Genomic DNA, 22,889 nt, shown 5'->3' with positions numbered 1-22,889 from the left:
CATGGGTTTTTCACTTTTAGAAGTCACATGAACAAACTAATACAGCCTTGTATGTAAATATGTGGCAAAACCCATTTTTTGGGCAATTTAGGTTACGTGGCAAGGGAGCAGGAGAGATACAAGAAATGCTAAATGTCTTACCAACACAAATTCAGCAGCTAGTCACCATCTACTACTCCAAGCAGCAACATAAACATTGTTGCTTATGAATGAAGGATGGCTTAATATCTAATATCATGCAAGACACAAATGAACAAAATTGGCTTTACTGGGTTTTTCACCCACCCCCCCCCCCAAAAATTACCTAAATTATTGCATTGATTGGATTCATGAGCAGCATCTAATATTAGCATCCCAATTACAAAAATACAAGAACGATTTCTCTGCACGAGTTTTATTTTATATATGAGGAGAGAAATACATCTATGGTTTACTTTAAGTGCAGAAAATCTCTACCATGATAAAACTAACAGATTATAAACACATACAAAATAAATCACACAGGGATATTGAAACATGTAAACATTTAATTTAAAATCATTCAGAAAATAATAAAAATGAATCTAAAACATCTGCTATGTACAGACATGTCAACGCAATATCAAGTTGCTAAAGTAACGAAAAAAAGACTCACCAATACACAAAACAGTTTAAGGTCAATGGTCTACCAATGCAGTACAGGTGCTACTTTTGGGGGGTGGGCAGTTTAAATACATGTCTGGTAACAATGCGAAGTTCTACATTCTTGGAAGTCACAATGGGGTCAATAGTGTTCACGATTTAACAGTGCTACCTGAACCCATAAACCCCTGGGCTGCATTTTAAGGGGATTAAATATATAAAATTACCCCTAGGGGTGAAACACCAAAAGAATAGTGCTTGTGGGCGGCAGTAATCAAGATCTTCCACTGATTAAATAATTTAATAGGAAAAAAAATGGTTTGCCAATAGATTATAAAAATCAAGATGTAACAATGCATGAGTGAGTGAAAACATAGGATTTAAAATTGTAAAAACAAGCAAGGAGAGAGAAAGTTCCATTTTAAATTTGGAAAATAGTGCAAATCCTGTAATGCAGCTCTTAAGCATCAATACCCAACATTGTTGATTTCATGCTAGATAACAGACTGGGGACAGAAATCCCCCCCACCCCCCACCACCCCCCCCCTTTCCTAAAAGCCAAAACACCAGGGAACTTAACCAAGCCACCAATGTGGTGTCAAGATGAAGCCTGTTTAAGCTACTGTACTTGAGAGAATTTTATGTGATCTGACATTGCATTTCTAAATTAAATAAATAAAATACGACACCCCCCCTACTATATTAAAGTGACAACCTTATAAAAAAGCAAAATAGTTCCAACCATTCACAGTCTATTCTCATCTCCAGCGACTGAACAAATATAAGAGTCATCAGATGTTATTGAAAGTCTTGGCTTGGGAGTCGAAAGTTGGCTACTGTACAATTTTATGTTGGTGTCTTGCAAACTGCTTCTCTTTGGTTGGGTACTTGGTGAGCTGCAGAATAAAAATTAAAACAAAAATGAGTATTTTGTTGATCACAAGTATCTAAGAATTCAGCACACTACTCAGAATGGAGAAACCTGGCAAGCTACAGACTAACTGAAGTGCAAAACAAGTCCCCTATATACATATATATTGTGATGCATCTTTAAGTTTAATGATACAGAAGCTGCCAGTCTATGTCCTTAACTACATCTTTTAATAAACTGCTACCTTTTGTCAGGTATAAGGCATAGGGTCCGGTACAGATCTGCAGTACACGGCATTTTCAAGGAGGAGGAAGATTTTGGTGTAGATAATGAAGTGTGACGAGTCACTTTATTCTGTTGTGCTGGAGCAGTCTCCAAATTCTGTTTTTCCAAGTCCAAACCTAGAAAATAGAAATAGTCTCAGTTACATTTCCAATACGACAGACCAAACTACACCTTATCTGGTAGTTTAATAAACAAGTTTTACAAAAAAAATTAAGCAAGCACTTGGCACCTCTACATTGAGTCTGTAAAAATGTAATAGAACTAGATATATTCATGGATTAAAAGCTACTACACCGTAGTAGTTAAGATCCATTATAAAAATGTCAATAGCCAGAAAAAGGCAATTATTTCCAACATCTGTTGAATATGTTTTGGCACACAGACAACAGCCTGGACAAAGGAGTTGCATTCATGTTTGAGAAAAGCACTTGTAGCAAACAAAGAAAATGGCTACAGAACAGGACTAAAAGAAATATGAAATACCAAAATACCCAATCAGAGCAATAAAACATACCACCATACAACAAATTCAACTGAAATGCTTGAAAAGCTGTGGACATCCAAATAAATTAGGGGTAAAAGCAGGTTGGAGAATCATCCTAGGATTAACAGCATCAGTCAATTATAATTGTGCTCTAAAGAACTGTACCAAGGACACGGAGGAGTTGTATACACTTGGGCCTCGCTGCAAACCACTTTTAAAGAATTCATAACAAGTCAAATTTGCCAAGAAATACAAACAGGACTATTCAAAATGAAGAAAACCTTGTAGCTACAGTTAAACATGGAGCTGGATCGATCAGGATATGGGGGAGTTAACGGTTCAGGGACTGGAGACATTCATGCAATTGTAGAATGTTTGGATACATGGCTCATTAAATTTGATCTTCAAAGTACAATGATACCAACAGCTTGAAGGCAGGTTGGCAGACTGTTTATCTTCCAACACAACAACAACCCAAAGCATATCTGTCAACTCCGTGAAGGCCAATCCAGAAATTCTCTTCACTTTGAGTTCCAAAATAACCAGATCTCAATCCAACAGAAATGCTTTGCACCGATCTTAAAAAAAAAAAAAAAAAAAAAAAAAAAAAAAAAAAAAAAAAAGCTGTATCCAATCTGTCTGAGCAGACAGGAAATATGCAAGACAGAATGGGACCAGGATTTAAAAAAAAAAAAAGGCAAAAAGGGGACACACTAAATACTACAGCAGGGGGGTGCAAATACTTTGTCATGAACAAACACTTCAAAAATTAAAGAAGTTTGTTTTGTGATAGATTTGCTAAATTACTAGAAGTGTGAATTTTGCTTTTTGTGTTTATTAAAGTGGTTACGGTTTACCAAATGCTTGTCCTTAAAATGTGACACCGAATTATGGTAGAATAAGCACATTGGTCTGCGACATTTAGATTGTTCCATATACCCAATTGCCAATAATCTTAAGGCTGTGAAACCGACAGATTACTGTGTCAGTGAAGATATTTTGCAAGTCAATATAAAACTAGACATTAAATATACTTGCCAGTAGATAAGGCACTGTGTGACTTTGGAGCGTGTGGCTTCTTGCGATCTACGAAAGGAGTAATGTTTAAAAACTGATGTTTCAACCAAGTTGCTCGGTCTTCCTCAAATTCTTTTCTCTGCAAGGCAACAAAAGAAATTGGAATTTAATGAATGCATCTGTCTGGAATTCACTTATCGTAATCTGGGGATATTTTGGACATTGTTGAACATTGGACAGAAATGAAGAGTTATTTTTTTGCAATAAAACACTGACTTTAAATATAAAACAAACTATACACTATTTAAAAGCCCTGGTTCTTAGCTTTCTAATGAGCAGTTCAGTTGTATTGTATTCTTGCGTTTATCTACTTTTTTGTACGATTTGTGCGAGGAGTGAAAATGACTATCCAAACGACGTGGTCAAACTCATCTGTACTGCCCAGTCTGAAGCTTGCAGGCAGAACTGCTCCATATTGTCAGAATTAAATCTTGCGATTAGAATTTCAGACTAGGAAATCCTCATAGCTGAAGGGCATTACATTGCAGAGATTTTAAAAATAGTTCAAAACATATAAACAACAGTGCTCAAAGCTACCATGATTGTATGAAAGTCGCTGACGAGATGCTATCCAGTTTGAAGGCGAACCTGTTGGACTCAATGTTCAATGAAACAAAAAAAAAAAAAAAAGGGGGGGGGTGGGGAGGCCAAATATTGTTTACAGGTTAACATTACTCAGTTTGTTTGTTCTCTACAGTTCAGTAAAGTTCTGCCTGCACAGCAAAATTGTTTAGATTTTTTGGCCAAAAAGCACAATTTTTTTTCTCTCCACTTTTTTTTTTTAAAAAAAACTCAAGTATCCAATGTTGAAATGAGGAAGGTTTAAAGTGGTTTTGAAGGGGTGTCCAAAGGCTCCAGAAAGCCCTGGAACATTGGACAAATTTTAAATAAAAAAAGGGCGTTTAAATTATGTGATGTCACAAAAAAGTTTCAACTCTATATATAGCCCCAAGGTATACCTGTAAATATCAAACTTGGTTCCAAAAAAATTACAAAAAAAAAAAATACAAAAAGTGTCAACTGTTCAAAATAGCCCTAGATTACGGTAATGTCTGAACTTTAAAAACCCTCTTTTAAAAAAGAGAAAAAAAAGGTTAGGCAATTTTAAAACTACCACAAGTACCTCATGCCCTAATCGGATTGCAGCTTCTGTGAAATTTCGTCTCTCTCTTTCAAAGTTCTTCCTCTGTTCATCAAAAAGCCTCCATTCCTCCTTCAACCGTTCCTTCTCCTCCAAGAGATAGCAGTCGCGGAGCAGTGCCCCAGTCTCATCATCACAGGGACAACTAAGCTGTTGCTGCAACAAGAGACACAATTCAATCCTGTTTGACAGAGGTATTGCACTGAAGAGGTTAGCCATGTAACTTCTGCTGCTAGGGTGCTCCTCAACCTCATTTAAAAGGAGTGGATTGATAGAAAGAGGGTCCCATAGAAGATCTCCCCAGCACCACAGTAAACTCACAGCAACTCGAGTCACGTCACAGTATACCACAGTTAACGTGTTATGCAGCTTTAAGTGCTTTACATTTGTTAACACCCCCTCTCTCTATAGGGGTACCATTCCAGAACCAACATACTGCATTTTTAAAATGAATTTGTTGTCAATTGACAACTAACTACAGAAAGTTAATTGTAAAGAAAAAAAAAAAAAAAAAGGAAGAAATTTCGGCCAATATAAATGCTATTTAAATTCAAATGTTGATTGGATTTAAGGTGTAAAAATAAAGGAAATCAAAATGTTGGCATATACAGTTCCTATACAGTAAATATTCACCACACCCCTTTGGACATTCAGTTTGTGTTACAACCTGAAATCTTAATGCATTTAAATTATTTTATTTTTTTTTCCCTTGATTTACACAACCTACTCACTTTCAAAGTGTGAAAAATTGGCGGGTGGAAAAACTAAAATTAAAAATAAAAACCTGAAAAGTCTTCATTAGATAAGTATTTACCCTGTGTTTGCTATGACACTCCTAAATAAGCTTGGGTGCAACCAATTGCCTTCAGAATTCACACAATTAGTTAAATGGAGTCCATCTGTGCACAAAAAAAGTGGTTTACGTGATTTTATATTAAATACATCTGTCTCTAAGGTCCCAGAGTTGGGTTGTGCATTCAAAGCAAAGATACTACCAAGGAGCTTTCAAAACATCTCTGGGATAAATCATGATCTGCTTAGAGCAGGGAGTCCTCCCAAACTGAGCAGCCAGGTAAGAACGGCATAGGTCAAAAAAGCCTCCAAGAGGCCAAGGACAACTGTGAAAGACCTACAGTGTTCCATGGCTAAGATGGAAGAAACTGTCCATGTGTCAATAGCTCAGGCACTCCACAAATCTGGCCTGTATGGAAGAATGGCAAGAAAGAAGCCATTTCTGAAAAGAGCCCATGTAAAATCCTGCTTGGTATTTACAAAAAAAGGCATGTGGGAGGCACTGAAAAGATGTGGCAAAAGCTTCTGTGGTCCGATGAAACAAAAACTGAGAAGCTTGTCAGGGTAAAGGACAAAATTTGAGAATCTTGGCACAACTTGAAGATTGCTGTCCACCAACGAGCCACATCCAATTTGACGGAGCTTTAACAAGAATGGTTTGCAAACCTGGTAGAGACTTACCCCAAAAGATGGTTCTACAAAGTACTGACTCAGGGGGGTGAATCTTTATCTAACCAAGACATTTCAGTCACCGTCACCGTCACCCCCCCCCCCCCCCCCCCATTTCACAATAAAAATTCTCTTGCCTCTTCAAAGCGTTAAGTAGGTTGTGTAAATCCAAAAAAGTGAAAAAAAAAAAAAAAAATTAAATGCATCAAGATTTCAGGTTATAACAAACTGAAAACATACTTACTATAGGCACTGTAGGTTATCTATCTGAACAGTTATCTTTACGTCGCCAATTTGTGCAGTATAACTGTAAATGTTACCATAGTTTATACAATTTGAATTTTTAAAATCGATAGATAATTGTTTTTGCCCAGTTTGGAAAGCTAGATACTGTAAATCTCATTACCAATTTGCACACACTTGCTATATTGCTTCATAAAATGTGAAACAGCTGCTTCTCTTATTTCATAGTGACTTAATTTAAGTACCATTAACAGCCTCTTTTCAAACTAGAGTACATACCTATTTGTTTTAAATTTCAACATTGTAACGGATAAAAGGCAACATACTGTGGTTGAAATGCAAGGTTTCGATTCAAATTTGATGTAACATTTTAAAACGAAAATGTCCGATAATGTTGCAATATACAAAAAGATGTATACAAATGTGTAATGGTCAATGTAGTACTCTTTCCTCCCCCCCCCAAACAGCTGAGTGTAAAGGGAATATGGGGAAATGTTTCAACTCCAGATTAGTTCAAGTACAGCACTACTGATACTATGATGCATTTCGAGTTGCCGGTGCTTTCAAGGGTTGTCAATTGTAACGTTCATCATTTTTTTTTTTTTTTTTTTTTTTTTTTAAGTTCACCTACAACCATATTTAATAAAATGCACAGTACTTTTCATTGTACTGTCGTTAATTTTATTTCAGCCGTTACTGTAACTTCAGTTGACAACATGCATTTGGCTGTGGAGCAATGTTTTAGAGGTACCCTGAAACTAGTATTAAAATGAGGACAAATATAAATAAATAAATGGTACCCTGGCTGGACACCAGATGAAGTTTCAAAAAGTTCTAAAGACACACTCGCCACCTGATGGTTCCTCGTGGGATTTTTCACAAAAGTAGTTGATTTATAGTTTTTTTTTTTTTTTTTTTTAAATCCCATGGTGCACTGTAGTATCACTTACCACACCTAACATTGCACTTGGGAGATTTTCCATGGCACCACTTTTTAAAACTGACAATACCAATAACACTACTAAGTATCATGCATCTGGCTTCAAATGCATACAGACATATACTCAAACTACTCTTACCTGCCAAAGTTGCTGTTGGCTTGTAATTAAATCTTTACACTGCTGAATTTCTAGTTTCAGCTTTTCAATTTCTTCCTCGTGAATGTCTCTGGAAATTACATCCTTTTCATTCTGGGCCCCCATCTGCACCAGGGAAGCTGCAAAATAAAAAATGGTTCAAGGAACATATTTGAACACTTATGGCTTGCTTTTAGTGCATTTCAAACTTGTGCGAATCATACAAGATAATTCTGGAAAGTACATTTTACATCCATCAAGCTTGATACAGTAGGTTGAAATTGCTTTGTTCCAGAGAGCAACATTTGGGAATCAAACATTCTTGAAAACATCATGCAGACAGTCACTTTTTGTACATTGTATTGGTTTAAAAAAAAAGAAAAAAAACACAAGTGGCATGCTAGGGAATGCATGAACTTTTATTAAAGTGAAGGGAAAACACTGGTAGAGAATGTCAGCTGCAGAGAGTTATTTAACAGCATTCTGGACAGATCAGGAGGGGAGTTCTTGCCTTACTCGTTTTCTGTATATGTTGAGCCCAGATCAGCATGAAACTGTGTCTCTGAATCCTAAAGTTAAAATGATATATTAACTTTTCCCATTGTACTGCTATTTAAATATCCATTACCTGTTTTCTAAAAACTACAATGCAAAAAATTCTGCAATTTGTTATACCATTTACAACCAGCAGAGGTCTCTGCAGGCTTACAGGTTAAATGTGCTAAACTGCCATCTGCTAGTTTATACAGCAACTTTAAGGTAACACAATTACATGGTCTTAACATGGTCTATGCACATGCGAGTAACTGACTGGAGGCATAATTAAGCTACCAAAAGGGGTATTAAACATCTAACAATTAAAATGATTAAGTTAAGCTTAATTCAGACAATAAAAATGGAGGATGGTTTACAAAACACGATTATCATAGTGACAGCATCTAAACTAACTGCAATTTGTTGAGCTTGCTTCAAACCTCAAATTTGTTTAGCCCACAGTAGTACTTTAAATACAATTCTCCTCATCACATCCTCCTCTTAAATCTCAACTCCTCCTGTTCAACACCACTCCAGCTGATTGGAGCATGCACGTAAAACGAGGTTTCACCCGACTGCACTGCACACTTCATTAGGGCAGTGAGGAGATATTTTGGGAGAGCACTTCAACATTAGGAGGGTGGAAAAGAACTGAATTTTCTTTTTCTGGTGTGCAAAAAAAAAACACATCCATTAAGCCGAACTGCCACAGTTTTATAGGGCTTATAAAATCTCAAAAGTCAGACGCTGTTTGAAATCTAGGGGGAATGCAGCAGTATTCATACACAATACTTTTCATGTCAATTAGGAGCTTTAATGTCTGACAGTTGTCCCAAGTTAAAGGCACGTGCAGACAAGGTTAGTTATCTACATGCAAGGAACAGATACCTTGATTATCAAGCTTCTCCACATGATTTTTTAGCCTTCTCCACTGCTGCCGAATGCTGTTGGTCAGCTGCTCCCGGGCATCTTCACAGGACAGCTCCAGGGAAATAGTCTCTCTGCCATGTTCACCGGCATCCTCCTCATAGTCAGACACAGCCTACAGAACAAGATGGGTTATTAAAACTGAATCATGTGCAAGGGCCATAAATTATGTCAAGCTTAACCATGTGGTTAAGTTTTTTAAAATACTGGTCAAGAAATGTAGAAAAAAAAATTCATTTGACATGTCAATATTAGTGTTGTTTTATGATAGAAAACATGACCAGTTTCAACGTTACCCTTGTCAACATGAGGTATAAAATCAGCGAAAGTGAACTGGGGCATTGTTAGAAGGCATGAGCCAAGTAATTAATTGGCTGAGACCCCATGTAATCTTGAAGGGAGGATTTTACACCTGGGAATACAAGATGTAACTCAGGTTATCTTTTGTAATTGAAAACACTGTTTGACGTTTGCAAGCATTGGTAGATATCCATGTTGGCTGGCAAGGGCTTCATCTGACATGCAATCAACATTGTAGCTTACAGCTTCCAAGCAGAAACTATAGTACATTTATGACAGATGAAATGTAAAAGCAGCATATTGAACTACTACTATCATAGCAAAATGGTAAATTACCGTGTCATTCATTTTGATAAACACATTTCTTATCTGACCACATTAAAATACTGGTTAAGACATTGAAAGGGAATAAAATACTGACTTGTTCTAGGCTGTCTTCAATTCTCTCTTTCGTACTGTGCTTTTGGGGGCTTAAAATAGAGACCATCTCCTTCTTCATCTGCTGAAGAACCTTCTTGAGCTCTGCATTTTCCACCATTAGGTCTTTCTGTCGATGTTCATAATCACCAAGAAGAACTTTGTACATTTCCCCTTCATTCCTGGAAAAAAAATGAGGTAAGGGTGGATAATATGAAAAAAAAGTAGGCTAGCATGGCCCACATGTAGATTTGTAGTATGCATAGTTTCATCAATCAGACAAGTAGTTTGCATATATATATATATATATATTATACACACACACACACACAATTCATTAGCACAGTTAAAAGGCTAGAGCAAGGATGCAGAAGTATGTCTCCTTTAAGTTTGAGTTGGATAAAGTGACAAGTTTAAGCTACCAACTGCTTCCCAGTTGGTGTGGCATAGGCAGATTATCCAAGTTCCGTAAAAAACGGCCACCTGATTTAGGCAATAGCCAATTTTGAGGGGTTAGTTAACTGTTTTACCTAGCCTCCGTCTTCCCAGTTTTCCAGACGCTCCTCTTCCCATCAGATCTTCCAACATAATTTAGTACTTCAATGGCTGAGAAGAAAAACAGGTAATCTGATACATTTCCAAAATGTAAATTTCTATAAAAGTTTAAAAAAAAAAAAAAAAAAAAAGTTTGGAATAAATGGTGAAGAACCTTAAATTGGGTGAAAGTCTTTATATCACCATATCAGATGTTCTCCCTGCATAGCAGACATGTTAACAAGGCAAAGGGGGTCACACCAAATATTGATTTGATGTAGATTTTTCTTCTGCTCACTCACTTTGCATTTTGTTAATTGTCTATTTTTGAAAGCATTCTTACTTTACAGCATTTCACACCTGCCTAAAACTGTGTACTGTGTTTACACATGTATAATTATAATATATATATATATATATATATATATATATATATATATATATATATATATATATATATATATATATATATATATATATATATATATATATATATATATATATAATCAGTGCCATGAAAGTATTTGCCCCATCTGATATTCTGCATTTGACACAATGTTATCAGATCTTCAACCAAAATCTAATATTAGATAAAAGGGATCCTGAGTGAAACACAAAATTGATACTTTTCATTTATTTATTAAAGTTATGCAACACCCAATGCCCCTGTGTGAAAAAGCAAATCGCCCCCTTAGACTCAATAACTGGTTACACCACCTTTAGCAGCAATAACTGCAAACAAACGCTTCCTGTAGTTATTGATCAGTCTCTCACAGCGCCGTGGGGGAATTTTGGCTCACTCCTTCATGCAGAACTGCTTCATTTGTGGGTTTGAGCATAAACTGTTCTTTCAGGTCCTGCCACAACATCTCAATGGAGTTTAGATCTGGACTTTGACTAGGCCATTCCAAAACTTTAAATTTCTTGTTCAACCATTCTGCTGTAGACTTGCTTGTGTGTTTCGGATCATTGTCTTACTGCATGACCCAGCTGCGCTTCAGCTCACAGACGGATGGCATGACATTCTCGGATACAGAGCAGAATTCATGGTTCCTTCAATGATGGCAAGTCATCCAGGTCCTGATGCAGCAAGACATCCCCAAATCATGACACTACCATCACCATGCTTGACCGCTGGTATGAGGTTCTTACTGTGGAATGCAGTGTTTGGTTTTCGCCAGACATAACGGGGCCCCACATTGGCCAAAAAGGTCCACTTTTGACTCATCTGTCCATAGAACATTGTTACAGAACTCGAGGATCATCCAGGTGCTTCTTTGGCAAGCTTGAGATGAGCATTCATGTTCTTCTTAGCGATCAGTGGTTTCCGCCTTGCTACTCTGCCATGAATCCAATTTTTGCCTAGTGTCTTTCTGATGGTGAAGTCATGAACACTGACCTGAGTCGAGGTGAGAGAGGCCTGCAGATCCCTGGATGTTGTTCTAGGGTTCTTTGTGACTTCCTGGACGATTTTACCCCCTTCCTCTGAGAGATTATGGCAGGGTGACCACTGCTGGGAAGATTCACTACTGTCCCAAAGTTTTTCCATTTGGACAATATGGCTCAGCTGTGGTTTGGTGGAGCCCAAGAGCCTTAGAAATGGCTTTGTCACCCTTTCTAGACTGATAGGCATCAACAACTTTTTTCTGGAGGTCTTCAGGAATTTCTTTTAAATCATGCCATGATGTGTTTCTAGAACCTGTGTGCTGACAACTTCACTCTGATAAGGGCCAAAGTTAGTCAGATTTATACTGGGCAGGGCTGGCCAAATCAGGCCTGAAAGTTAACCAAAGTATTCAAACAGCCTACCCTAATTATCCCTTTAATTGGGTTGAGTTAACTAGGGGGGGGGGGCAATAACTTGTTCACACCTGAAAATTGCATGTTTGATTACCTTGCACACCAAACAAATGAAAGATGCACCAAACTTGTCATTTCTCTCTCAAACTCCCTCTACATACTACTACAACAACCCACAAAAAGATCTGACCAAATTCAACATGAAATGTAGAAAATCAGACAGGGGGCAAATACTTTCATGGCACTGGAGATATATATATATATATATATATTTACACACAAATTTCTCTTTTTAAAACATTTACTAAACAATACAGTAGTTCTTAATACAGGATTGCCGCCCAATTAATTGAGCGTTATAGAAAGGCACAAGGGAGGACTTTGTTCCAGAAGTCACCACAGGCCTGCTGTTGCACCTAATTAACCCTGCCGAGCATGAAAATGATAAATACATGGAGACTGAGACGTTGTAGCCAATTAGGGATTTCTTTGTATTTCTTGTATACACGTCAAATTCCTAAATCAGGGCAATAGTTCTACTGTACCATTATCAAAAAAAAAAAAAAAGCATGTCATACCCTACCTATATATTACTTTTATAGCACAATTGTCAGAAATCCATTAAATAGGACTAAGGAACATTGGCATAGGTGAACTTCTCCCATCTGTATTTGCAAGTCAAATGATAAACCAAAAAAAAAAAATTCCTGATTGAATTGGTAAACTAAATACATACCTAGCTTTTTATCCTTTTTGTCCATCAACAGCTGATGTAAACGCTCTTTCAGTTTATTATATTCTCTTTCTTTCCTCTTCATATCATGGTTATACTGTGTAGCACGGCTTGCAATTATATTCTGAAGTTTCTGTACCTAGAGAAAAATGGTAAACGTCAGTGAATTCACCCATCATGGCTAGTCATACACAAGCCACATTTATGAATTCCTAATCACAGAAATACCCTTGGTCAGGAATACAGGAATGTTTTGTTTTTTAAAAACCTTGTGTTCAGCAAATAAACCAGATTATAGAACATCTTCTGGATGAAACATTAAGCCTTACCTCTTCTTTCTCATTTTTTAAGCAATTATGCAAGCTCTTATTCTTCAGTTGTAGCTGACGGTCTCTTTCTTGAAGTGCTTTATTTTCCCTTTTGCATAATTCAAGTTGTTCCTAACAGAATAAAATAAAAAAAAATTGTAAATACTCAATCAGAATACAACACATTTAAACAGCATGTCAAACTGTACAGTGTTATTAACTACAATCAGATAATGTTGCTCTTTGAGGAAAACTAAAAAAAAAAAATCTGTACCAAAATTAGTATTAAATGATACAATCCTTAACGAACCTTTGCTTTTGAATGGCTGCTGTGCAGATGGTCCAAGTCACTATTGGACTTGAGCTGCTGATTTTCCAGGTCTTCCATGGTACGCATGCTTTTACGCCAGAGCTGAAGAAGCTCGTATATTGTATTCAACACGGACACCAGGTTCAGATCTGTCTTTCCATTGGATCCATTAGAGATAGTAGGGATACCCAGTGAAGACATTTCCTGTAAACAGCATTATGTTGCATTAGCTGTGTGTAAAATATATAAGTACTACCACTTCCTAGTAAAAGGAATTTCATCTTACCAAAACAGAATAACATTTTCAATAATTTAAAATGTCAAGACTGCCCAGAATATTGTTTTGCATTAGGTATAATTTATGGATTGATTTAATAAATAAATGCTCCTATGAACACACCGTGGAATTTAAAATCTTTACACATCGAAGAGTGGTTATGTAAAAATACCTAACTGCGAAGCACTGTACCAAATTAAAGCAGGAAGCACATTAAGATTACAATTTACAAAATGACCATAAACACTTTAAAACTGTTACTTACTTGATTAATGTATGAAATGCACTGAACAACATTCTCCTCCGTGCAAAATGCATTTAAAATGTTGTAAGAATTTTTAGACAAAGGCTGTGAACAGTGCATAAGTGGCGGCGTGTAAAGTATTGAGGGAGACATTGCTCTTGAGGTACAGCTGGAATACATTTCTTTGCAATCTGCAAAAAAGAAATTGTAAACATTTTACCAAAGTCCCCCCCCCATTTCCCATCTGTAAAACAAACCCGGGGCTATAAGTAAGATTCCTACTGCATAGCATTTTCACGCATTCCAAGTTTTGCTGGGCGCTTGATTAACTAGTGTATGGGTAAACAGGCACAGGTGTGTCATTAAAACTCAAAGTAAAACCAGGAATGGATCAAGCTGCTATGCAATTGGGGTCACACTAGTACACTGATCTCATATAACATACTTTGATGCTCACATCACATCGGGTCTAGTTAAGCGTTCAAAGCGTACTGAAAACTGCAATTTATTAAATCGGGTACTACTGTAACTGACAATTATACATGTGTTTTTGTAACTAACATTACAAGTAAATTTGTGGTGTAAAATCAATCAATTGCCTATAAATTGCTCAATTATCAATTGCCACTGGTTATATGACTCCCCCCTCCCCACCAAATGTATAATTACTGAATGATTTTGGCACAACATTGTTGTTTTTAATAATATTTTATTTTATATATATATATATATATATATATATATATATATATATATATATATATATATATATATATATATATATATATATATATATATATATATATATATATAATAATATAAAATTATCTTTTATTGCACTAAGTACATACACTACCTGCAGTAATTTTATTTTACACAGTAAAAAGTCATGTTATAAAGACAACTAATATTGAGTCTCTGTATTCAAACAAAGGCCGACACTCGCACAAATAAAGGGTTAGTCTGGTAGCTATACTAAAGCAGCATTTACCTGGCGAAAGCTCTGGCATTGATATGGTCTTCTAATCTCCCATAGCAAATCAAAGCACAATACCTGAGCAACTGCTTCAGCTGAAACACATGCAATTCAACTGATGAATGGAAGCTCTTGCGCATCTAATTCCTAAAACAGAAAGATGGGACACGCTGGATTAACAAAGAGATTAAAGCAGCTAGCACTGTAGCAAGGGGGTTATTTGTTCATCCGATTTAAGGTAAGTATCTCATGAACTATCTGTCTGACATTCTTAAATAATATGCAGTACAGAAAGCTTGTCAACTGTGGGACTAGTGAGCATCAGCGTGTCGTACCATTTTAAAATGTTAAGATGGCCCTCTGTGAAGACTACAGTATACTTTGTTCCTTTGTTGGTCAAAATAAAGAATGTCCTTTATCTGGACAATAATCCCAGATCAGCCATCACAGTAAAGCCAGATGTACAGTAATACAGTAAAGTCAGGGCAACAAAAACATTGAATGAGGTTTGTGGTTATGGGTTTAATTTACAAACCCCCGCAGCAAAATATTCAGGTCAATAGAAATACTGTAGAAAAACATCCAAATGTTTTCAAAGAAATTCGAAGGCCAAAGTATCAATTTTATTACAATACACAAAATAATGTCTTATTTTTTAGCATTAAGTTTTACACTAAATAGCTTTCAGGCGTAAAGTATCTTGGATTTGGTTGCAAAAGGCAGCATACAAATCGTTTTGACACGAAACTTAAAAAACAGGCTTCCACCCAGCTATCCGAGGTCAGCACATGGAAATCGTAACTAATACGTCCTTATCCATTAATCCCTGCACAGATGGCTTAATCAACAGCATGTCACTGCTGTAAGAGTCCACATATTGTTTCATATCTGCATAACCTAGAAAACTGTTTTATATGCTTAAATAAAAATAAACTGCTTAAGCAATGAGTTTTTAGCACAGGAAAAACTCAATTTTAAAATAACGTATGTTGTAAGAATAAAAATCAAGTATTTATCAATGTATTCTGCAAACATGTCCATTGGTCTTCCTATTGTAAAGTTAGATATTGTACAACTATAAACATCTACACGGTTTATTTATGAAGGATCCAAAACTTACTTCTAATTTGACAGGATCGTTTTCTTGTGATTCTCAAATCTACTCTAGAGAGACGGAGACAGACCAGGCAGGATATTAGACAGACCTTACAAATTCAAACTGGTGGAAAAGGTACAGTATAACAAATATTTAGGGTTAACATTGCTGTGCACACACAGCCTGCAAAAACAATACATAGGATATTTAAAGTCAAGAATCACGCCAGGCATGTAAAGCAACGTACACATTAAATTAAAGTTTAGTCAATTAAGTTAATGGAAACTCAGCAGACTATCTGCCAAGCCCTTGTTCTTAACGGTTCAAACTAAATACATTTTTACACTCCAGGGCATTTATAAAAGATGGTTTAGAGGAGCAAACAGACATTGTATTATTTACTGGTCCATCTAGTAAACAAAAAATGAAAATATGTACAGTACAATATAGTAGTCTGTGTATAGGAACACCACCTAAGAGAACACTTCCCCTTGGTGAAACAGATTCCCCCCCCCCCCCTACCCGCCATTGTAAATGCTCTGGCTAAAAGGAACAGAAACTTTGCTTAAAAGAACGCCTTCTTGGCACCAATAGCGATTAATTCACAACGGTTACAGTACTGTTATTTAACCCGAGAACAACAAACTTAAAATGGTTTATTCAGTCTTTTCAAAAGCAATATGTTATCGCAAGAGTGTCGAGGCACGCCGATTGGTTTATTAAATATTTCCAGAACTGCCGACACATCATTGCCTCGTCGCGTCTTCAGATTTTCACGAGTACACCTCATTCCTACAAAACGCCATGTAAACAAAACGGCGAAATGCGCTGCGTTTCTTTTGTTACAAAAAGTTAGAAATGGTTCTAACTATTTTAAAAAAAAATAAAGAAATAAACATAACACCCTCTGAAATCCAACACAAGTTGCTGAACAAATTGGCGTTTCACGTTCTGGGCAGTTGCTTCACCATTCTGTTTAATAACGTGCATGTCTTGTATATTGCTGCTGCATTTAAACTGTAGGGGTGCTGTGTTAATTCAGTTTGCCAGTTAGTTTATCTTACTTTATTAATATACACTTAACTATAATATACACTTGTTTTCATCTTATTCTGTTAATTTTATCTGTTGATGCACGTGCATCATGACAAGTAATACATATTGGCCAACTCCATCTTAGAGAAAACTTCGGCTATAAGAACACTTTGCTTCCTTCTGAGGAATGTTCTTAGCCAGAAACTACTGTACTCCGTTATTGATTAACACGCTATCCATTTTAAACTTACAGTATGGTGAATGGACAAATATACTGCAATTACTGCTAGTATACAAAGCAAGAAAGCTGAAAAACAACCCTGTTTAAGTGGGATACAAACAAAAACCCACACACAATAATTGTAATTAAAAAACAAAACAGGGTTAAAACTTCTCTAGATCAGGGCTTCCCAAATCCTGTCCTGGGGGAACCCTGTGTCTTCTGGTTTTCATTCCAACTGACCTCTCAATTACTTAACTAGACCCTTAATTGAGCTTAATTTGACCTTTGCAATTGTTCTCAGCTCCTGAAAAAGTTACATACAAAATGTTATAGCCAACTTGAAACCTACAACTGTTTAAGAGCTGAAAACAAGTACAAAAGGTCTACACAAATTATTAGTTCAATTAAGGGTTTTGTTAAATAATTGAGAGCACAGAATGAACACCAGGAGACTCATGGGGTCCCCAAGACCAGGGTTGGGAAGCCTTGATCTAGACTTAATTTGTCTGTTGAATTATGACCTTCAAATAGGAATACAGCCCTCCCCACCCCTGTACTGTAGGGGTTCTTTTTTTTTTTTTTTATTGGAAAAAAAAAAAAAACAAAAAAAAAAAAAAGCTATGACATCCTAGGAACTGAAATTTTTGCGAATTGTCGTTCGCGTCGATGTTATCATGGCCAAACAGTTTTTTTGTAAAAAAAAAAAAAAAAAAAAAAAAAAGCTATCTTTCGAGAAATATATGTGGTTACAAGAGATAAGAAACTGCACTTAGTAAAACTGTTTCTCTGCATCATTTGTTTCTGATGTAGCTCCCCTGACACTGGCAATTGGACAGTGCTATTATTTGGGTTGAGAACACATTTTTTTCAATAAGAACCTTAACCTTCAATGTAAAAAAATATACAATTTCGTTAATTTTTGTTCCCCCATTCCATTGACAAACAACCCGTATCCAATTCTGCCTTGATTCATAAAGTTAATTCTAAAAGATATCAAGCCAGGTCAGTTTAATATACAAAACGGACCAGGAAATGTTAGACATTTACTACGAGACTATATACATGCTACAGATGGCTGGTTTGGTGACTATCATGTATCAGCACTTGTAATGTACATATCTTTGGAAGATAATATATTTTACCAACAGACATTTAAAAAATGCTGGGAAATCAGATATGAATGGGAATGGCACTCTACATTAATAAAATTGCTATGAATGTACATTTAGTTATTCCAATAGTTCTTTCAAAAGATATGCAGTAAACGTACTTTGTAGTACAGGCCTGGCTTTGTGGCATTACATGCAAGCAGGTTCAGACCACACTGAATACCACCATTTGTTTTATGAAAACCTAAAACAGTAAAATAGTATGACTTCACCATAAATAAATCGTGCATGTTAACAGGTTGTATCCTGTTAGTCGTATTATACCGCGACACTTAGCGACAGTAAAGTGATCACCTGTTTCCCACACACACAGGTCCACCTGTTCAACGTGACGAGCAAAACATGTTATATTGTCAACATTGTGTTAACAGGACTAGTTTTCAAACAGGCCCCGGATTGACTATTGATACAGTTTGCCAATTGTTTTAAGCTTCGAAATAAGTTTAATCGATAAGAACATAGATGCACAGGTTACTGCAGGTGCACAGGGTCTAGATTCAAGCTTTTACCCCTCCACCACGCTGTTAAAATATAAAAAACAAGGATTCACCAACCAAAATATTATTTAAAAACAAACAATACAAAACCTAATATGAAACCCACATCGGTTAAGGAGGTTGGAGGTTGGGGGTTGGGGGTTGGGGGGATAGTATACCGTTGTCGTAGATTAAAGGTCAATTACACAAGATTAATTGTGGACACTTGATTGAGAATGAGGTTTTGAAACATCAAAGCTGCAATGTGAAACTACAAAAGCAAAATAGATGAAAGTCGAATCACATTTTTAATTATTTCAAAACAGAAAAAAAAAATAAAACAAACAAAACAGCCCAAGCCTAAACCGCAACATCCCACTTACGAGATAACTGTAGGCGATTTTAAAAATAAACACAAAAATGCCACTTACACGCTACATATTTTGCTGTGAAATCAGATTCCAGTGTTTGCTAGGCCTGTCCCATTAAATAAATCAAGGTTTATTTGAGATTTTCTTCCACGGTTAAAATGCCTTCCTCGTCCAGGCTCGGTGTGTGCTGCACTCTCCTAATCTCCTCACGATTACCAACAGCTGATGGTAAACCTCTCACAGTCTGTGCAGACGGTAGTCGAGCAGCAGGTTTGAAGCTTCAGACTCTAGCACACTGTATCAAACAAAACACTCTATTGGCAAACTCGTTGTCAGGCAACCAGTACCTGCTCATTGCATTGGCTGATAAATATTAAGCTTCAGCAGCTAAACCTTAATTACCACACAACAGCGTTGTGTGTATGAATGGCTGCTGAGAAACAAAGGTTCAAAAGTGAACAGAACTTGCCACAATGGGCAACGGACAAAAAATACTGCAACTCACTTACCGGAAACATTCCCTGGTAACTGTACTGGTCAGTTTCATGACCACCCCATGGGAATGGAAAACATTGTTTGTCTGGAGTTTGTTTTTTTTTAATTTAAAAAATAAAATAAGTAATCTTTAAAAAACAAGTTAGTGAAAAAAAAAAGTAGTGCAACAAGTTCAGTTGTGACGTCATCATGTAAGGTAATGGAGGTGAGGTCAGGTGAAGGTCAGGCAAATTCATTTTTTAATATCAATTTGTATGTATACCTACAAACATAGCCATGAACCGAACCACCACGTTAAATATAAGATAAAACAAATTACACCATAATGTATGTATTTATTTTTTGGTAAAATTAAATGACAGGGACTCTGTTATTTAAAGGATAATACTGCATCATTAATTAAGTAAATTTTTTTTGTCAGTAATCATGTTGATAATATTTAAAATAATAACTATATATATATATATATATATATATATATATATATATATATATATATATATATATATATATATATATATATACCTGTATACATGTTTTAGGTCTTAATGCAATATGCACACAATGAATCACACTTTACTAGCTAAAACAATTATACTTCAACATTTTAAATAAATAGGACAATGTAAGTTGTGTAACAATAGTTATTTTTTGTCTTTGTATGTTGTTGCTTGCTGCGGAAACATCATTCCAAATGTAAGAATCTTAGACATAGATAATAAATAAATTATCATTAATTAAGTTGGCCTAGTAACCTAGTATCACATACCTTATCATTGCAATGCCACTGTACATACATTTAGACTTACAGAGGCATATAAGAATTGGCCCCATTGTTTCTATGTCCAATATCATATAAAGCCGAATCAATAAGTAACGTATAGAGTTTCTGTCTGCAACTGCACCCCACGTTTTTGATCATTAGCAGGGCTCTCCTGTGGGGGTTGCAGAATGATGTAATGCTAGCTATTTAGCTTTCTAGTGCATACAGTCTTAAATGTGCTTGATTAAATAATGCTGTTCTTTTGCACCTGCCAAAAGACTTAATGCAATATACTGCACACCCTTCTAGGCAAGTCATTTCAGTAATTTGTCATAATTATGATGCAATGGTGTCTGAACTGGTCTAAAGATAAGCTCTCACACTGTATTTAGTTAAAATCTAGTCATAAATTCAACAGTTAAAATGATGTCGATTTTTTCAAGAGCTGATACTTACATTATGTACTAAAATGTTTTTTTTTTTTTTTTTTTTAAATATCCCAAGCTTTGAAAAACACGCTTTTAAAATCATGTCATTGTTCTGGTTCATATACAAAAGTGAGTTTGATCCAATGGGTAGACCTGCATTGCATTTAATGGCACACTCCTGCCATATGAAAACAACCCTTAGGTGTATTTTTCTATGTATGGAAGATTGAAAGCCCAAAAACGTTTTTGTACTTGTTATAGTATTACCTGAACAAATTCACATTTTATCATTGCATGTTAACATTAAATGCAAGTCAACATTTATCTACCAAGCAGAACTTAATATATGTCATGCTTTTAAGTTTTGTCTTACTACATTTGGGACTATACCATTAAAACCTTCTGCTTCAGAATCAATATTTGATTTAATTATGCATCATAATTTAAAAGTGTCCAATGTTCCTTCAACCCATTAAAACCACAGACCAGAAAAATCAATGCAAAATCAGTTAAGGGATATACTCAGGCAGTGCTGAACTTTTCACCACGGACTGTAATTAAAAGCAGTTTCAATAAAATGTATTTCAGAAATCTTTCACCTTGTCTTTGATGTGTTCACCTTGTTGGATTTAAATGTCACCTGTTCAGGATTTTAAAGCTCAAACGACGGCCGGCACTATTCACAAAACTGTACAGGATGTTTTAAGGAGTACAAATTAACATTTATAAACCTTCCTTAAATAGGGTTTTGTGAATGGAGCCAAACCTTTCCTAAGGAGTTGTTGTGTAATTGTGCATAGGTTCCTTAGGCAATCTGTTTATTTGCACAGCAGCCAGTTAGAGTTGTTGAATCAGTTTCCTCGCAACTAGGTGTTAGCATGTTTTTAAGCAGTTTTCACAATGTCCAATGTTCAAGCAACACAATTTCTTGAACAGTTGACAGAAAAGGTTTCTGAGTCAAATGCTAGACCTAGTCAAGTAATAATGATAATGTTATAGGCAAACAGCTTAAGATAGCATCAGTAATTCTATAGTTTTTAGTCATTATTGTCTTTACAGTGCAGTAATTGAAATAAACTGCATGTAAGTAGGCCATTAATTTCATTGTTGTTTGCAATGTCTACATATTTGATTTGTATACTTGCTATTTTTGGAAAACAATCATGATCGGAAGACATCTTCACTGAGAAAAAACTCTCAATTTAGGCAAATATTATAGCAACCATTTAATAAACTATATCCACAATAGTCAGATTTACTCTGATTTCTGTGTACTTGTCCTTACCTATATATGATGTGTTAATTATCCTTAACCACATGTGGCACGAAATGTACAGAAACACTCAAGAGGAATGCAAGCACACAGCAATCAGTTTGGAAAAAGAGGCGGATTAATAATTATGTTGAAGGATGCACCAGAGCAGGGAATTTCCTGCTCTTATTTTTGAAGAGCAGTACATTTACAAAACAGCCAAGAAAAAATATCCAATCTTGTTTTTGTTGATTTAATGTGGTTAATTTACTGTAGTCAACGCAAGGATGGGATCCTCAGTTTATATCCAATCTCCACTTAAACTTTGGCAACACGGCTCAACTTTCTCCTCTATCGTTGTGATTACTAAGGATCATTGGTTAAACATTATTAGATGAGTGAGCAGATTAGAAACACTGATATATGAGAACTGACAGGATGTGTGCTTTATACACAGTGGAGCATTTACATTGGGTTTGCATAATGACACAACTGCAGTTTATCATGGTCTTTTCGTTGTCACTATTATATGGCACAAACACATAGATGTGCCAGCTAGGTGCTGGAGATAAGCAATAATGCACATTGTATAAAGCCTTGAAACCCCTGACTTTACACTGCATGTGGTGATGCATCTCGCTTTTGCAGGTTTCAGTCATGATGGGTTCATATGATCTGCTAGCAGGTGTTTTTTTATCTGTATACACAAATTAGTGATGATTCACGTGGAACAGTCTCAACAGATAGCTCTTTGAGAAATTATGGAGAGCCTTTCCACAGATTTACATCCCCAACTTTGACGATGTAATTGGTCTTGTATTCTTCCAGAACAATTGATGTTAGTTGCTGCAAGTTTCTCCAATATCCCTTTTCTGACTATAAAATATGGTCAGTATTTACATAATTAAGGCAATGCACACACCACTGAGGTTCTGAAAGTGCTTTATTTAAGAGCATGACAT

At 35.9% G+C, this 22,889-nt stretch overlaps 1 protein-coding gene across 4 annotated transcripts; it reads right to left on the bottom strand.

The window, feature by feature from the left end:
- Positions 1–1,157: 1,157 nt before the first annotated feature.
- Positions 1,158–19,248, bottom strand: ssx2ipa (synovial sarcoma, X breakpoint 2 interacting protein a). 4 transcript variants are annotated; one of them, XM_041277119.1, is made up of 15 exons: positions 19,050–19,248; positions 15,740–15,783; positions 14,635–14,766; positions 13,665–13,834; positions 13,123–13,326; positions 12,834–12,944; positions 12,508–12,643; positions 9,968–10,043; positions 9,442–9,619; positions 8,682–8,835; positions 7,263–7,399; positions 4,462–4,635; positions 3,300–3,417; positions 1,737–1,893; positions 1,158–1,517 (listed from the first exon to the last, which is right to left on the bottom strand). In XM_041277119.1, exons 3-15 carry the CDS (start codon positions 14,651–14,653, stop codon positions 1,367–1,369), a joined length of 1,785 nt encoding a protein of 594 aa, XP_041133053.1. In that variant the 5' UTR covers positions 14,654–14,766; positions 15,740–15,783; positions 19,050–19,248; the 3' UTR covers positions 1,158–1,366. The 4 variants fall into 4 exon arrangements, with proteins under 4 accessions (XP_041133053.1, XP_041133056.1, XP_041133055.1 ...); XM_041277122.1 differs by having other exon boundaries at positions 14,698–14,766; XM_041277121.1 differs by having other exon boundaries at positions 15,740–15,778.
- Positions 19,249–22,889: the final 3,641 nt, after the last annotated feature.

Source organism: Polyodon spathula, chromosome 18 (genome assembly GCF_017654505.1).
Source record: "Polyodon spathula isolate WHYD16114869_AA chromosome 18, ASM1765450v1, whole genome shotgun sequence".
Taxonomy (NCBI): domain Eukaryota; kingdom Metazoa; phylum Chordata; class Actinopteri; order Acipenseriformes; family Polyodontidae; genus Polyodon; species Polyodon spathula.
Note: the sequence above shows the minus strand (reverse complement) of the source record. Positions and strands in the feature narration are given on the sequence as shown.

Excerpts from the sequence above, each read along its gene's own strand:
- ssx2ipa (XM_041277119.1), bottom strand. Across the intron at positions 9,620-9,967 it reads ACTGGGAAGACGGAGGCTAG|GAATGAAGGGGAAATGTACA; the intron begins GTAAAACAGTTA and ends TTTTTTTTCCAG. Across the intron at positions 3,418-4,461 it reads CAATCCGATTAGGGCATGAG|AGAAAAGAATTTGAGGAAGA; the intron begins GTACTTGTGGTA and ends GTTGCCTTGCAG.